Source organism: Pyrgilauda ruficollis, unplaced genomic scaffold (assembly GCF_017590135.1).
Source record: "Pyrgilauda ruficollis isolate IOZ18807 unplaced genomic scaffold, ASM1759013v1 scaffold55, whole genome shotgun sequence".
In the NCBI taxonomy this organism is placed as follows: domain Eukaryota; kingdom Metazoa; phylum Chordata; class Aves; order Passeriformes; family Passeridae; genus Pyrgilauda; species Pyrgilauda ruficollis.
The window spans coordinates 9487334-9505634 of NW_024527155.1; the positions used below are offsets into that span (position 1 = coordinate 9487334).

An 18301-nucleotide genomic window follows, 5' to 3' on the forward strand; every position below is an offset into this window, starting at 1 on the left:
TGCTGCTCCCAGCTTATCCCTATTTGTCTGCCCCATACTGCTTGCAAGAATCTGCAAGGCAACTTCAAATGTAGCTGTTGCCTAATCCTTTGTTGCCAAAATCATCCACTTTAGCTGAAGTCAGGTTTTTTTTTTTCTCCTTTTTTTTTGGCCCCTCCTCCCCACCACACAACACATTGGACAGATGTAGTAAGTACCTGCTATCCTTGCAGATGGAAAGGGCAAGAGATGCTTGTGGATAGGATAAGAATAAAATGTAGGTTGGTGACTTCTTAGCCTGTTTTAGCTGCAACCCTCAGCTATTTGAAATTAGTGCCAGAATTGGAAATGCTCTTCAGAAATGATGACTCTCCTCACTGCCCTCCTCACAGACTACACTGTGGGTCTTTTCCCAGGACTTGTTTCTGGGAAGCACATGATGCTGAAGACCTGTTGGATCACACAGCCAAAGCAATTGTGGGTTCATCCCATCATCAAGTGCATTATAAGCAAACCAATAAAAGGTCACATCTGTTAGTCACAACTCTTGTGGTTAGGCTCCTATTGAACAGCAAGCTGTGTGAGAGCAGGGCATGTGTGTGCTCAGTCTTGCTATACAGCGTGCTACAGAGAGGATGTGTGGTGTTAAGGCAGAGTGGCAAAAACAAAATTAAGGCTGTAGCTATTTTCCACATAGCTGTTCATTATAGAAATGTCTGTGGCAACGTTTTTGATGCTGTCAGTTTGCCTGCTTTTCAGTTCTCTGAGATGATGCTGCAGGACAAGGCCATAGAAGAGCCCATTCCTCTCACAGAAAGCACACAGCAGTGCATCTGCACCACACATTGTCCTTGGGGCAGAGAACAGGCACCTGCGAATTAGCACTTGTCTGTGTAAGGCAAAGAGTTTTCTTTGAAAACTGTGTTCTTCTCTTCTTGCTCGAATCACATCTAAAAGGGGAAAAGGAGCAATTCAAGGTAATTTTTCTCATCTGTGAACCTGCACACAAGTCTTTTCTCTTCAGTCCCTTTCACTGCTACCTTATTCCACTTGGGCAAGCTGTAGGGCAGGATTTACCTTATCTAACTTTGAAAATGTGTTTTGCATGGACTTAGATAGCTAAAGTTAGGTAAAATTAATCCCACCTAAGTCTTTTATCTCTTTCTGCTGGACTAATATTTCTAGTTGCTTTTTTGTCTGTCCTTGCCATATTCTAAAATCTTCCCAGCACCTATGCTCCTCCATAACATAACATGAGGCCCTCATTCTCAGAGACAAAGACTATTTTCTTTCCACAGAATCCTCACTTCTTCCTAATGAGGAAATTAAAGAGGACCTCCCTTTTCCTTCTGGTGTGGTGGCAGGGGTCTTTTCAGCTCTTTCCTTCCACTTCTCCCACAAGCGAGAGCCCAGCCATACATCAGGATGGTCACAGTAAATCTGTGCTGTGGCTGTGATGTCCCTCAGTGGCAGTCCTGAAGCTAGAACCACAAGGGTATGACAACTACCTTTTCGTACAAAAACCTTGTGCAGGAATTTGTCCCACACCTGAAATGTCTTGTTAAATTTGGATTCATAAATATGTGAGTTAAAATTTGGGGAAAGATGCCAGCTTGTAGGATGGCATTTTGTTTTTTTTAAGAAAACCTGGGAATTTCCCTTAAATGGAGCAGGCCACCTGAACAAATATGTCAGGTCACCAGACTCTTCAGCTAAAAATTCCTTAGGATTTTTGCTGGCCCATGGAGAACAGCTGAAGTACGGTAAGTCACATCCTTGCTTTGCAGCCGATCTACTCGCAGTGATGGTCACTTCCCAGCTATAACCATGAGTCACAGATTGGGATCACCACTCAAGCTCCACTTCAGCAATGCTGTCTCTGAAAAATAATTACTGTTGGCTTGAAAAGCAGGTGCAGAATGAATGACAATATGCACTTTTAATTATTAGTAGATTAACCGATTTTATATTCTGGGTAGGTATCAACTCTCATCATGTGACACATGAGTCTGGGACGGGAAATATGTTTTTGTATGTGTTCATACAGCTTGCAGTAAAGTCTTGTCTGCAATCCCTAGGTAATGATTTTGTGTTCATAATAGTAAACCCTAACTAGTAGAAGCAATGGACAGCAGGTAAGGTTCACAGTAGCTCAGGGAGTCTTTGTTTTAAACATCTGGAGATAGAAAAAAGAGACATGAGAATACCTCTCCTACAAACACATATGGCAGCTGTTCTTATCTCAGCTTACTTCAGATATCAACACAACTTTAAAGTGTTAAAGGATCCCAGCATGAGCTAATGGATTTACATACTGGTTTCAGAGTAGCATCAGCTTTTTCCATTCTGAGACCAGATACAACTCAGTTGTAAAGTTACGATTTGAATTCTCTTAACAAGGAGTGCATCAGGTTACCAAGCTTTGCCAGTATGATGCATAATTCACAAAAGGGTCTTAAACAGTTGGACAAAATTACACTCTTTTGCCAATTTGGTTTATCTCCTTTAAGCACTTAAAAGTCTCAAGTGTTTTCAATTAATGAGTAGCTCTCCGAAAGTCAGCGCAACTATTTGACTTACATGTTCCATGCGACTGCTCCCTGATTGCAACTAATTGCGGCTTTTAATCTCTTTAAGGACCCCGAATTACACGTGGTTTTTTTCAGCAGTTTCCTGTCTGATACCTGCTGTAGGCTGTGACAAGCAGAACAGAGAAAACTGCACGGCGCTGCGGCTGCCAGAGGAACCTTGAACCATGAGATCAAAATAAAATAAACCCTAACTTTAAACGGCACATCCCTTCCCCCGTGCTACACGACCCGTTGTTTTGGCTGGGTGCGCCCCGAGCCGGGCCAGCGAGAAGCCGGCGGAGGTCCAGCATCTCCCGGCCGAGCCGGCGGGACCCGGGGCCGGGAGCGTCCCGCGGGACCCGAGCCGGCCGCCCTTCCCCAGCAAGGGCCTCCCGAGCTCCTGCATCCTCTCCAGTGCCTTTCTTTCGCTTAAGGTCAGAAGACTTTAAACTTCCTGACTCCGACGGGACGGGAGGGGTACCCCCAGGCGGAGCGGGGTGGGAACCGGGGAAGGCAGGCGCGGCTGGCCCCGCTCCGCCCGGCCCGGCCCGGCCCGGCCGGCTCTTGTCTCGGCGGGGAGGAGCCAGCCCGGGGCAGGCTGTACCAGCAAGGGCTGGCCGGCCGCCAGGAAGTGTAAAATCCTGGCCGGTGGGTGGCAAATTTCGCCAGATCGCGGCGAGGAGGCAGAGCGTGCGTCCGTCCGTCCGTCCGTGCGGGCGCGGGGAGCGGCAGCCCAGCAGCCCGGCCCGGGTGAGTGCGAGCCGCGACCTCGGGCGCCGGCCCCGCTCGGCCCGGGGGCTCGGGCGGCCCGGGCCGGCCGCCCTGCCCGGGGGCAGCGGGCCGGCGGCGATGCCGCTGGCGGAGCGAAGGGGATGTTTACCGGGGGGCGGCTGCGGAAGGGAGCGGGCTGGGCTGGCTCCCCGCGCTCCGCGGTGCCTCTGGAGCGCAGTGCAGGCATGAGACCTGGGTAAGTTCTCCATTTAAAAATATTAAAAATAGACCCTCCGGCTCCACAGCGCTGCCGAGTGAGTCATTTTCAAACCAAATGTCTTAGTCTAACCCTTCCCCCCAGGAGATGCAATAATTCTGAAACCGGGGCGGAGGGAAAATGATTCTTCTCCCGTCTCTCTCTAAGTAAATTGAATTAGCACGTAGAGGAGACAAAAGCCATAAGAGAAGCCGGCCACCTGTTTAACAAAGTGAAGCGTCGCTCCATCCCTTTCTCTCTTCCCTTGTACCTCTCCCGTGCTGTCGCCGCCCATCTTTCCCCAACGTGCACTCGGAGCCTCTGTGCCCTAGGAGTATTTACAGTGCTTTCCAATTTCGTGGGCATAATCTACTTTCCAGTTCCTTCCACTGCCAAACACATTCACTGCCACCGTCTTCTCCACGGGACATCAGCCACAGCCACACGTCATTCCAGCAGTCACCCCAGTCAGTGCAGCTCCTGGCTGTCTATGCTGAAAAGAGTAGTCCAAAGCACAGCTATTTTTTTCCGCCTTTTCCAGTCATATGATGATTTGTTCATGTAAGTGAGCTGTCTTGACTAGAGGGATGTTTCATTTGTCAAAAACAAGTGCTGAGCATATTTATAGGCAATGCTGCAATTTTGTGGTGTGAAAGACCTTGGGTATGCAGAACTCGTTGGTACCTGGATCAGCATGCAAGACCTGTTTACATCTGGCATATAGTGCTCTCTGTGTGTGCATATTTCTTGTGTATACCCACAGGTCGTATTTCATGGTGAGGCAGCGTGCACAAAACAGAGGAGCTGATATGCAGGTCATGTTTTTCTTAAACCAATGCCACAGTCCAACTGTGCAGTAGCTTCTGACAGTATAGCTCTACATCAGAGGGGACAAGACACTGTGTTCTACTAATGAACTGACTTTCCTGAAAACCCCCTAGCTGCAAGTAAAATCCTATCCTCTTACCTCTCTGAAGAACTCTGTTAGCAAAAATTTTGAAAACAAAAAGTAGCCTATAGGTGAAAATCTGTGCAGTAAATTATGTCAGCTGTTTTACAGCCATGACAAGGATGTTACATTTGAGAATGTGATCTGTGGTAGCAACCCAAAACTTAATGGCCTGTCTGTAGGTAAATGGAGAATTGTGATGTAAAAGCACTGGCATTCTTTTTTTTGCTGCATAGATTAAACTTCTCCTATTAAAGCTATGTATACTTTTTACAGCCAAGAGAGACCATTGTGATTGATGGACCTGTCACATAGGGTGAAGCGTGCTAAGAAATTCCTGCAGAAGGCTTTTCTTTTAGCTGTAACACAGAAGAGATTTATGAACTTAGGAGTGCTACCAAAGTACTGAACTTAAAAAATGAAAAGATTATTCTCTTGTGTTCCAAAACACAAGAAAAAGTAGACTTCAAATCCCAAGTAAATGCAAATTTCACAGCAATCTAAGACGAGGTATGCTCTTGATGCATAATTCGTTGGCATTCACAGTGGCGTTCTTGCTAAGATACGACATCTGAGGGAGCAAAGTTCTTGGGCTTGGGTCGAAAAATATGCATTTTGATGAAGCTAGGAAGAAACTTTTCTAGTGGTGGATTATTCTTGGTTGTCTATGAGGGGGGTGTCCTAAATCTCTGGCTGAGGTAGCTGTCATGTCAGATATGGTGTGTTGCACTGGGTTCTGCACGGGTGGCACTGACGAGGGTGGGCAGGGAGTACAAGTGCACTCGGGCCCTTATTGGGAATCTTTTTTGATATGTCAGCTTAATAGTAATATCTCCTTTTGGCAGTTTTACAGCACAGTTAAGGTGACAGTTTCGCATTTGTCTTCCGCCTTCAAGATAAAATTCTTTGTAATAACTTCATGCAGTGTGTTTATGGGTTGTCTGATATCACCTGAAACTCTGATAAGACTTTCAACGTTCGCTTTCAAAGTTCAGCTGGAACACAGGTAGTGTTTACTGAGTCCTTACTCCCTTTTGGAAGAATTTCAATTCCTTAAATTTCCAGCAACCAAAGACAGAATAGGTGAGATATTTAACCTTTTCTTTGATATGGCTTCCATTCTTATGAAAAGAGTGGATGAATGGGACTTGCATGTATCAGCAAGGATTTAAAAGTAGCACACACATCAGTACTAGAATTTTATCCTTCTTATAACTCATATTCAGTGAGTTCAGTTTTCATGTGACTTTTTTAGGCGCCTTAGTATTTGTGGATTTTTTTGCCCATAATGTATGGCCTTTTGTACTCATTGTTTCTGCTGATGTGAGTTCAAGCATAAATATACACTGACTAAAATATGTGCTGGGTTCCAGGGCTTATTCAGTAGGGCATAACAACCTGTTTTTACTGCACAAGATGAGTTTAAGTGCAGCTCAGAAGATGGACTGAGGATTTTAGCAAAGCCCCAGTTACACTACAGCTGGCTGAGGATGGGCTGTGATGTGTAAGCAGCTACTTAACTGCCACGTTTTGTAGCCTCAGGGTTAAAAATGTCAGGCATACTTAGGTTTTTCATAACAACAACAGGAATGTGAAAACAAAAATCATACAAAAAGGAATAAGAATGAAGTGCAAGAAAGTAGACAAAGATAATAGATTGTCATTCTAGTTGCAGTAGAGATAGTTCTTAAAAATTTTGGTTGCTGACTTATTGTTTGATTTTGATAAAGTATATCTTGCATGCTTCTGATTAACATTCCTAGAAAATTAAACATGTCATTACATTTAAACTGATAATGACCTTTTTGCTTCTGAAATGACATTTTTCTCTCATTCCATGGTTTTGCCTGGCATACAATCATAGAAACATAAAATGTTTTAGATTAGAAGGGACCTCAAAGATCATCTAGTTCCAAGCATGAGCAAGGACACCTTCCAGAAGACCAGGTTGCTCAGAGCCCTATGCAACCTGGCCTTGAACAATTCCAGCTTCTCTAGGCAACCTGTTCAGTGTTTCATCACCCTCACAGTACAAAGTTTCTTCCTAATGTCTAATCTAAAGCTATTTTCTTTAAAGCCATTCCCCCTTCACCTATCACTGCATGCCCTTGAACACAGTTCCTCTCCAGCTCTCTTGTAAGGCCCCCTTTGAGTTCTGGAAGGTGCTCTAGTTTCCCTGGAGCCGTCTCTTCCCCAGGTTGAACACCCCCCAACTCTCCCACCCTGGTCCACTCCTCTAATCCTCTTCATGGCCCTCCTCTGGACTCCTTCCAACAGGTCCACGTCCTTATTGTGCTGGGGGCTCCAGAGCTGGATGCAGCACTCCAGGTGAGGTCTCAGGAGAACAGAGTGGAGAGGGAGAATCACCCCCATTAACCTGCTGGCCATGCTGCTTTGGGTGCAGCCCAGGATATGGTTGTCTTTCTGGGCTGCAGCTGCACATTGCTGGGTCATGTCAAGCTTCTCGTTCACCAGCACCCCAAGTCCTTCTCCTCAGGGCTGCTCTCAATCCATTCTTGGCCCAGCCTGTATGTGTACCTGGGATTGCTTGGACCCAGGTGCAGAACTCTGCACTTTGCCTTGTTCAGGCCCTCAAACCTGTCTAGATCCCACTGGATGGCATCCCTTCCCTGCAGTGTGTTGATTGCACCACAGAGCTTGGTGTCATGAGTGAGCTTGCTGAGGATGTGCTCAGTGCCACTGTCCTTGTCACTGACAAAGGTGTTAAACAGTGCCTATCCCAGAGCTGACACTGCTCTCCACTTGGATAAGGAGCCATCCACTGCAACTCCCAGAGTGTGACCACCTTTAAGAAAGCATCCTGTGGCTTGTCTGTTCCTCTCTTGTGAATTCCCTTAGGAATTTGTTTGTGAATTTCACCACATTTGACCAAGGAAGGAATAGTCTAAAAGGTCAAGTGGTCTAAATGGTCAAAGTTTCCCTGAGATTTGTGAAAATATTTTAGAGCCCATGCTAAAGGAATGGCTCTTTGTGGGTGTTATCACTTCCCACAAGGGTGAAATTCAGAAGGGAGAGCAATGCTATGTTAGTTTCTGGTTTTGAAAACATATTTGTCAATTCAGTTCAAAGACCTTTTCTACAGAAAGAGTTTGATAGCTTACTCATGCTTGTGTCATTCAAGTGATACATTCTTGGGCTGTTTTTCTTCAGTCGGGGTGCATTTACTAGGGCATCTGTTGAATGCAGGAATACTGCCAGTGGAAGGAAACAACTATAAGTAGTCAATAATAACTCATGTGTTTAATTTTCCTTGTTTTCATGTGTGTTCCCATTTAGTTGTATTTCTTGAAAATCACCTGCTAATCAAATGAGTTTAAAACTGGTAGGAAGAGCATGAGGGGGCCTGAGATGCTTGGAGTACTGCTTTGCTATTAAATCAGCTGTGGTTTTTGGAGTGTTAACAGCTTGAGTAAAGCCTTGCTGTGGAACTGGAGACAAAGCAGTGGTGATTTTATGTCTGCCATGTGTTGGTGGGTGAAACTCAAAAGACGGTTGCAGGTAAGTTTGGTGCTGTGGGTTGCAATAGCACTGCAGTAATCCATTTTGAAAGGATGGTTGCTCCAGCTGTTACAGATACAACTTTATGGAATGGCTAAAATACCCTAAAGCTTTCAGTTGATCAGAAAATGGTGATAGATCTTATCTTTCCCCCTTCTTATCCATTCCTCCACTCTATTGAATTGGTTTCTTATTGTACCAAAGAGGTAAGTGTATTTTTTCATTCTCAAACCACTCCAACAGTTTTAGTTTTCTGAGCCTGTGTGACATTTTTGCTTCTTGCCTTTCATAGCTAGGTTTTGGTGTGGTACTTGCTTATTCAGAAGGTACAATTTATTTCAGCCAGAATCAATCTTCTGTTAGTGCATCTAATTCAAATTTGTCTCTATCTTCATTCTGGTCAGCTAAGTGATTCTAATGAGCTGTTCTCCTCTTATTCTCACCCAGGCACGTCAGAGTGTTTTGCAGCCATAGTATGCCTTTTAATAGCCATAAAAATTTTCTCCATTTTTTGAATGATGTGAGTCCTAGGAATTAAAAAATTTGTTTGAAATAACACAGAACATCTATGGTAGAAAGCAAAATAACTTTGTTGTCTTAGATGCTACTCCTATATAAGAAGATATTTATTTTTCTGTGTGTTCTTTACTATGAGCATATCTCCTTAGTTCACATTGAACTGTCTTGCTCTGTGTTATTATTGATTTCTTACATTTTTTTAATGAGTAGTTGTACTATCATGTATATTGATATGAAGTAGCAGTCTTTCTTTGAACTGGCTGTAAACTCCCAGAGGACTGAAGGGGTCTCTCAGCTACAGAGAAGGTTCTCAGACCATGGTGGGATATACACAAATGTTTTTTCCCCTCCTCATGTATTTACTCTCACTCTTAAGCAGAGTTTCACTTTGAGTTTCAGGTTTGATTTAACCTCAGAAACTCAGAGCACAACTGAGTGGATACCACTGAATTTCTTTATAAATGGTTCTGTTACCAGAGCCAAGTTAGATCTATTTGTGAAGTTGTTCGAGATGTATGGTGAATAAAGGCATGGTGTGCATCAAATTGGAAGAGGGAATATGCAAAAGATGGGGATAGAAAACAGGGATGCTGTTGTCTCTGTTGTGGAGATGGGTGTGTACTAGGAAAATAAGGAAGGTGAGGTCTTGTTTTGGGTAGCCAGTGTTTTGTGACAGTAAAGTTGTTTGATTATATGATTGCATACTGGAGTGTGAACTTTGTATCAAGAGGGCTGTTTTTCCCTATTCTATTGATGTCACTTTGATAGCATATTTAAGCTCAATAGTTAAAATCTGACCATTATAATTACAGATATGTGAGGCCAGTAGAACACCTCAGGACTATTTATGGGACATCAAGTTGCTGCCTTTGTGGTGCTGAAGCCATGGGAAAAAAAAAAAGACACCTTTTAGTATTCAATCAGCTTAGGAAGGGAGAGGTAAGGAGAGGTAGATCAGATTCATCCTTTTCTCTCCAACACTGTCAAATAATTTGAAAGGTTCATTAAAGCAGCTTAGAGGGATATTTTTGTTTGATGAATAGGATCCCGGATTGCAAGGTTGAAGACCAGGCTAAGTCACTTCACTGGCTTAGCAACTTTTATTTCCTCAGCCAGAAAATTGAGCTAATTATTTTTACTCTTATTACTATGCCTCCAAGAGCTCTTGATGAAAGGAGTGATTTGCAGGACTGAGTGGCCCATGTGCCTGGGGCTGAGCCTCCCTGGGATCCCTCAGGGCGTTCCCATGGTGCAGGGAGGTGTGGACAGGCTGCAGACGTGTGGCAGGCAGACAGGCAACCCTGGCAGCACCTGGCAGTGCACAGGCTGGGGGCAGCCAGGGGCTGGCAGGAGGTGTGTGATGGGGTTGCAGGTAATGTGCTTTGGCTGGCTGAAGTCCTGCATGAACCTGCACAAAGAGCTTGAGGAATCACCTTGTGTTCCCCCATGGAACAACACCTAGGGCACAGCGCTTCATTTGGCTGTGCCCAGTGGAAGTGGAGCATTGTGCTGCTTCCACATGGATCCTGCCCTTGTGCTGAGGAGTAGGGGCATGGCCCCTGAGCCTGCCTAAGGCCTGTGATTCCTCATCATAGCCTCACTACAGTTTCCCCTTGCAAAATTTCTGAGATGATTTTTGGGATTCAGAAATGAATGCCATTTATTTAAGGGTGGAAGAAGTTGTATTTTAGTTTGTGACTTGAATCAATCCTATTGACAAGACTGAAAGACCTGCACTCTTCCACTTACCTTCCTGAACTGGGAATGTCTCCTAGCATGGGCTGTGCTCCTGCTGCTGGCATGAGCACTCCTGGAGACAGACTTTTCCTTATGTGAGAAGCTGCTCACAAGACAGTGTCACCACTTTTCCATGCTGCTTCAGGACTTGATTCAAACCATATTAAGATAAATATTTAGTTAGATTCCTGTTGTTTTTATGGACTGTGGATTAAGCATTAAACTTTTCATGGGTCAGATAGTGAAGGTGTGATGGCATGAAAGAATGAGGGTGTAGGAAGGAGTATTGGAATTGGACCCTAGACTGCTTGAACATTTTTGAAACTCTTGCTCTCAATAGCTTCTGAGGTGTATCTAAGACACAGCTTCTGATCATTGTTGACCAGAAATAACCTCTGTTAGTTATTGAGTGAATCTCAATTTTATCATCTTCTCTCCTGAAAAGTAGGAGAGATGATGATGAAACCTGGTTTAATTTCAAGAAACTGAGCAATTGGGAGCTATAAGAAGAGCTGAATGTGCTATTAATTTAGCATTGGCAAATACTGGCCCTGTAAGAATATAAATGAAGTTCATGCATGTGCCATGTGTAATTATGATGAGTTACAAGGGTCCAAGTTACGGATTGTGAGCTGCTTTTCCACTTCTCAGTGTGGCTGCATAGCAGGTAAATGAGGGATTTTTGTCAGAAGTGGTGTCTTCAGATCTTGTCAGTTGAACTCTCATCAAGGGTTTTGCCAATCACATACTTCGTTAAAGATTTATTGGGCTGGAAGAAGAATCAGCTAACAAGAATCTGGTTATCTCTCTGCATACTTTTTGTGTCTGAGGCAAGATGGGACTGCTCATTAAGCATTGTAGGCTGTGTACAGTGGGGCATTTTTCTGAAGATTACACTTCTTCTACTCACAAAATAATTGCAAAACACTCAGGCGAGTGTTACAGTGTCCAATTTGTGTATTTTATGATCATAGGTCATCAATGTCACAATTGCATGAAGCATATAAAAGACAGGTATAAGCAAGTGTATAATTTTCTTCATGAAGGGGCTATTTTTAACACTAAAAATAATTAAATGGCAAAATATCAGTTCTATCAGAATAACCCATCATTCTCTATTGCTCTGTTTCACTCTCCTCTATTTCTTTCCCTCCTGTTTCAAAGTTACTTTTGGACTTGTGGCTTTTTGGCATGAATTTGTTGTGAAGTAATGTTGGTGAAAGTTTTCTTCTAAGAAGCAAAAACAGTTGTAGATTTTTCTGCCATGTCACTTCTGTTAGCAGCTGTTGCTCTGAGTTTTGCAGAGAAGACATCAGAGGAATTTTAAAAGGTCTGTTCTGTTAAATCTCAGTTACCATGGGTCTTTTGTTTGTTTGGCCCAAGATTATCGTGAAGATTCATAATTTGGACACCTTGCTGCCAATTTTTAATTTGGGTTACTCTTTCTTCAGTAGAGAGAGATGTTGAAGTAGGGGTGACTACTGATCTTGCTTTTCCTCCAGAAAATGTCAGATGTATTATGATCTGTTGGGAGAGAAAGGTCGATTGATGAAATCATTTTATAATGATTTCTCTGTTGTTTTTCATGGCTAACAGAAAACAAATAATAAAAGTTTCCTAGCTTCATGACTGTAATGTTTTATAAATGTCTGTATCTATGTGTGTTGGAAAAGGATTTGTCTCGATGCTCAATTATTTTCTTAAGATTCACATTAATCCTAAAAGTGTTTACTCAGATGTGATGAGTTACAAGTGGATGAAATTACATTGTTGTCAGATTGACTCATGGTCCTGCTGTGCTGCCTCACTTGGGGATGTTGACTTTCATCTTTGCAGAGTTAGCTCCCTTGAAGACCTGAGTTTTACACAGATGACATATCTGCCTTGTTAGAGGTCCATATCTGCCTTTTTAGAGGTCCAGAGGGTTTTGGTAGCTGAACTTTGAGATGATAATCAAGAATAAGGAAAACAAAAGGACTGGAGGTAGGACATCTGGAAGGGAAGGAAGAGTAATACCTATCTCTCTGACTTAGTCTTGCCAAAAAAGTTGTGCAGAGTCACTAAGCAAGATGAGGAGAGTGGAGAATGTTTTAGGATGTATCAGCTGGCAAACAGTTTGAAATCCCCTGATGCCATGTAAAGCATTATCCCAGCAGCTGAACCATATGGCAGTGAAAAATTATCTGGTGTCATTGTGTGTCTTATGCAGTCACTGCACTTTAGTCTCTGACTCTTAATGTCTTTTATAATTGATATAGAGAATGTTGCTTGGTGCCTGGAACATGCTGCATCCTGGTGTCTCCCATCATTCTGTGTAAAAGGGGAAAAGTAATTGCTTCTCTGTAAAGCTTTGTCAAGTTCTGTGATTGCTAATAGGATTGTGATTATTGGAAGTTAAGTTTTATTTTGTAGCCTTCTAAACCACTTTAATCCTCAAGAAGAAACTGCAGATGTGAATGAGTTTATAGTGAAAACCTCTAAAAGAACAGTGTGTTTCTGAACATTTCTGCATAATTCTGTGAGAATTTTCACAGCAAGATGAAAATTGTTCCTTGCTCAGCATTCTGCTAAATGCTGTTCATTCCCAATAGCTCAAATAGCCCAAATACCATGAGGGCTTCTTACTAACCTATAACTATGTTAATGCCTTTCTTGCCACAGGGGTAGTTTCTCCTAGTAAAAAGCCAAAAAATTGCACACTGCAGAATGCACACCACAGATATTGCCAAGAAACTGCTGCTGCAACCTCCCTGTGAAAATGAAGCATTATTTACAAGGTTTCCTTGCTTTGGGGAAAACTTTCAGTGGAAGCTAGTTGCTGTGAAAGGAAAATCTGGTGTGATAGAAGTGTTTGATTGGGTTCAGGTGCTTTGTTGTACCTTCAGGTGGGTGCACAGGATCTGCAGAGTAGTTACAAAAGTCAGTTTTTTAGTAAACACTCTGTTACTTCGAGCTTTATGGAACTCTAAAAACAGTTTAAATGGGCTGTGGGCATGGAGAGAGAATGGTCCTTCTCAGAGACTGGAATTTTCAGTTCTGGTAACATAAGTATCAGTTATGCTTGGATACCATTTAGGGTTAGCCTGCCTTCAGAGTAAGAGTTTGGTGTGCCTACCATTTAATAGCTTCTGGGTTTAGATAAGATAGGAGAGATTTGTGTGTTTGAGTCCTGAAGAAATAAGACTAAGAATCAAGTCCTAAAGCTGAAGATGTTGCTTTAAATTCCTAATCAGATTCTAAAGTAAGATTGACTTGACAGTAACATACATTGCAGGCTGGGTTGGGAAAGGAAGAGGGGTGTCTTATCTGCTCTTCCCAGGCAAGAGCTTGTTTTTATCTCCGGGTGACTTTTAACTGAGATGAAGGAAAACAGCGTGTATGTCTCAATGAGCTTAAGCACATTCCCTAGGTAAGAAGTGCTCAGGAAATTCATCGTGGGGCCCAGTGTAATGACATGGTTCTGCTGTGTGGAATCAGTCTTGTAAATCCCTAGCCCAAGCTCAGAAGAGACCTTCCTGATCATGCTGTTTTACCGTTTGCACAGAGCAGGCCAAAGAATTTCCTACCCATACCTAAATTTATATATGTTGAGGCACAGGGGTTGTTATATTGTTTTACGTTTCTGAATTTAAGCTTTCCCCTTGCAACTTAATATAATTCAAATGAATATGAATGCATCCTATAAAATGATTTCATTGTTGGGGAGAAAGGTGCTTACATGCCTTTGTGGCACCTGGGGTAATGGTAAGAGGAGGCTTGTGGGTTAGCACATCTTAACCACTGCTTTCTAGCCCTGTTAAGTGCCTGCTAGAAATAATGTTTATATTGCGTTTTATACCTCTGAAAGTGAAAGGTGTCTCTGCCTGTGGCAGGAGGGCTGGAACCAGAGGGTCTCTCAGGTCTCTTCCAACCCAAATCATTTTGTGTTTCTATGTGTAAAGATTGCTAAGTGAGAAGTTTTGCAGTGCTGCTGGGAGAAGTGAGCTGTCACTCATTCAGCTTCTCATACTGTCAGCTTTGGAACTTGTAGACAAACATTGGCACAAGCTCTTGTTTTGCAACAGAAGCAGCCTCTGTACTTGGGCTGTGCCTTGCCACCCTTTGGTCTGCTATGAAAAGAACCTGCCTCAGCTCTCCAAGGTGCTGTAGCTTTTTCCTCTGGTGATTTCTGATGTGGTTACAGTTGTCAATGGAGAAATTGCTGGCAGATTGAAAATGTGTGGCAGTGTCAAACGGACTGGTGCTGCACAATGCACACAGAAGATCCTGCTGATGTGGTTGTACTAGTTTACATTTAGTCTTTATGTCTAAAAGTTATGACTTTGTTTTTATTTTAATTTTAGCAGAGCAGGCAAAGAATCAACAGATTGCTGCCCTTTCAAGCAACAACAGTTAAGGCTAAGCTTATGTCACAAAAGACTTTCTGGGCTTTGTCATCTCTGAAGACAGTCATGAGTTGTCTAAAGGCAGGAAAAAGTTGTGCTCGTAGCTATGTTCCAGTTCCACAGAGATCTCTGCAAACTGTATTTAGCTTGTGAGGGTGTAACAATGGTATTTGTTTCTTGAATAGCACCAAGAATGATATTACTGTGTTTTTCAGTGCCTAAAACGTGGAGTGTTTTCTCCATTAGCTTCCTTATTGGCAGGGCATGTGGTGTCCATGGCATAGCAAGGGCCTTGCAAAGGCTTCTTGGTGATTGATCAGAATCAGCCAAGGCTGTGCAGAACTGGGGTAACAAAGTGAGCTCAGTGTAGAATGGGGCTGGCCAGGTGGGAAGAAAGCTGTTTTCTCACATGTAAGAGTAAATTGTAGTTTGGGCAGTAGAAAGATTTTCCCAGGGCTAAACACCAGTCAAATTAGTGCAGATACATAGCATTGTTTTTGTCTGACCATCTCTCTTTTCACCTCGTGCTGAAGATGTAGTAGAAAAGAGATTTTGCTTTACATCTTTCATGTACAGTTCAGTTACGCAACTCTTTTGTTTGTTTCTTTCCCCCTCTGCTCTCCTGTGTCCCACATCTCATTCTCAAACTGCCAACTACATCTATTGCTTGTATTCATCTAAAGTGGGAGGATTTCAAAGTACAGAAGCTTTGCCAAAGTTTTTTGTGGCTTTTATTCAAGCTTGCTTCTTCTGTTTCTGTGGTTTACTTGGGGCTACACAGTCATCTACATGGAGATGGTGATCAGAGTGGAAAATACGGGCATTTCGTAATTGGCCTAGCAATTACTTCTTGTGCTGTAGAAAAACCAGAAACATAAAAGCCCTACTCATGCTCAAAATATCTGGATGTTAGAACTCTTTTGAAGAAGCTCCTTATTATATTCTTTTTGTAGTGAACTGATAGCACATGGGTTTATTCCCTTGCACAACATTTCTCAAAAAAAAAAGCACTGCATCAGTCTATAATTTTTTTTTCCATTGTTCATCTTTTGTACCTCTCTAGTGGAATAGTTTTCTCTTTCTCCAGTTACTACTATTTTATATGCAAGCTGTGTGGCTAACTGTATTTAAATGTGTTTGTAAGTGCCTCTGGCAGAAGAGTTGAGGCATCTCTGTTCTTGCATCTCTGCTAGTTGAACTCAAAAGAGAGACCATGCTTGCATTTCTGACTGGCTCTGTTGGGTCATTGTTTAAGGGGCAAGATGGGAAAGGGGGCTGTTGAAGAGCTCTGGAATTCCAGAGTCTTTCCAAAGCTGCTGTTAATGGCACAGGATGTTTTCATCTCTCCCTTCTCTTCTTACTCTTTTCTCTTTGCGTTGCAGGACTGCTTCAGTTCCTTCATGATGCAGCTCATGTCACAGCCCGACACAGCAGGGAATCGCTAGTCCAGGGCTGACTGGTTTTGACTGAGTCCTTGGGCTTGAATTCTCATGGACTTTGCTAAGATCAATGCTTGAACCTTTGAGAGAAGAGCCTTTCTGATGGTCCTGCTCCGCTCCACCTGACCCTATGAAAGGAGGGTTCACCATAGCTCTGTCCTTTGCACTCCAGTTCCACAAGATGGGCTCGTTCAGAAGGCCTCGACCTCGCTTCATGAGCTCCCCTGTCCTCAGTGATCTGCCTCGGTTCCAGGCAGCCCGGCAGGCCATGCAGCTCAGCTCCAACTCTGCCTGGAACAGGTGAGCAGGACCCACCTGGCTGAGCTCTTGCCCTGCAGCAGCTCCTCCATGAGGGTCACGTGTATCTTACACTTGTGTTTCACACCATTTAAGACTAAGCTCATCTGTTTATAAGCATGCATGAATTTTTGGCATGTCCAGGCTTTGCTGGCATTGAAAGCATCTGTGGAGTTGAATAATTTACACCTCCTAGTGCTCATTTGGTTTTGGCCAATGTTTTTCAGCCATACTGTCTTGAAAAGCAGAATTGCTTTTTGTTAACAGTTGCGTCTTTTAAGTGCCATTTAGGAAAACACATTCCTAGTACCGTAATAAATGCCAGTGTGTTAATTCACAAAGGCATGTATTTGCATATTATGAAGCTTTTATCACAGTCAGGTTCCTCTGATAACTACTAAGCTTGTGGCTTCAACCAGCATTTCCTATTGATAACTAAATCCTGTCTGCTGTGCGTGTCATGCAGCAATGGCAACTGGAAAAACAGTGTGAAAGGTGAAGGATGAGATGTCCTGTGTCTTGATCCACTGTAATGGTCTGCTGCTACTAGAAGTGGGTGTTCCCACCTTCCCTTCTGCCACATGGCACCAGCTCTGTGCTCTGCAGGCTGTTCTTGCTTGCTGACCTCAAGCTCAGTTTACCAATGTCACACTAAAGTAGCCTGGCAAAAACATTGCAGTTTTGTGCCATGATAGTGAGCTGAGGTCTGTGAAGCATGCAGATGCCATAACTGTCCCACAGAAGGGAATGTCTGCTTAGGGAATGCCATCTGCCCTTGTTAGCCATGGCAAGTTTAGACCTGCTAAACCTTCTTGTCTGCTGTCATTTTATGACTTCCTCTGTGCTGGTGAGAGAATTAGAAGATACTCCAACAGCATCTTAAAAGCATTAACAGGGCTCAAACTCAGATCTGACTGAGGTGATGCTGGCTGCAGAACATCTTCCAGCATGGCCAGGGTCTTACCAGATGCTTCAGAGTGGATGATACACGGTAGGATCACTGGATAATGCAGTGTGATGTGTTTGGCAGATATTACCAAAAAATGTATGTCTCCTCATAGCAACTAGCCTGCAGCACACAGCAAAGAACCCCCAAACAGTTGTGTTCAAGAGACATTTGGCACGAGCAGGACCCCTGTGACAACTTTCCCTTGCTTACCCCAGGCAGAACTTGAGGTTGGTTCTGCTCTGTCTCCCAGGGGAAATGTAGGTAATTAAGAGTAACAATTTCAAGGTGAGAAAAAGTGGAACTATTTAAGGGCAATTATCTTCACCTGGTTGTAATCTCTGCTTTTGGTGCCTTGCTCACGTTGTGCTCTGTGGTAAATCACACTGTTATTCATGGATGTTGTCCTGTCTCATTTCTTTTTTTGGCAGCGTACAAACAGCAGTGATAAATGTGTTCAAAGGGGGAGGCTTGCAGAACAATGAACTTTACACCCTCAATGAAAATATCAGGTAGGTCGCTGAAATGCATGAAAATGGATTTTTGTTGCTGCTTGTTTGGTATTTGCTGGGATCTGTTGCCTTCAGAACCACAGCTAAAAGATATTGGTGGGAGGAGAAGGGATGAAAGCAAATTTAGGCACAGCTTTGGGGTTTCTGGCTAAATTACTTCTTTCTTGCTATCGAGTGACATGAATGGCACAGGGTATTTGGATAATTTTTCTCCAACTTGTGCAGCTTTGATAAGGACAGGTTGTGTATTGGCTTGGATTGTAAGGCTTTTGTTCCCTCCTAGGAGCTATGCCTCTTTTGGATATGTTTTATACATAATAATATTGGCATCTCTTTTCTGAAACCAGACTTCTCAGAACTGTGGAGTGTTTAAAGCAAGCCACAGCATTTCATTTAAAAGCTTAATCTTCACATGATAATTGCAGAGCAAAACCTGAAAATAGGAACAGTAAAGATAAAAAAAAACTAAAAGCCTAGCTAAC

At 43.2% G+C, this 18301-nt stretch overlaps 1 protein-coding gene across 2 annotated transcripts in view; it reads left to right on the plus strand.

Annotated features, from left to right (window-relative positions):
- The first annotated feature begins 1958 nt into the window (after nucleotides 1-1958).
- PRR5L (proline rich 5 like) overlaps nucleotides 1959-18301 on the plus strand; it is a 42917-nt gene continuing 26574 nt past the window's right edge. The window contains exons 1-3 of one of the 2 annotated variants that reach the window (XM_041481264.1): nucleotides 1959-3299; nucleotides 16008-16364; nucleotides 17739-17819. In XM_041481264.1, coding sequence (XP_041337198.1) covers nucleotides 16195-16364; nucleotides 17739-17819 — 251 coding nt within the window. In that variant the 5' untranslated portion in view covers nucleotides 1959-3299; nucleotides 16008-16194. The other variant, XM_041481265.1, reaches the window with a different exon arrangement.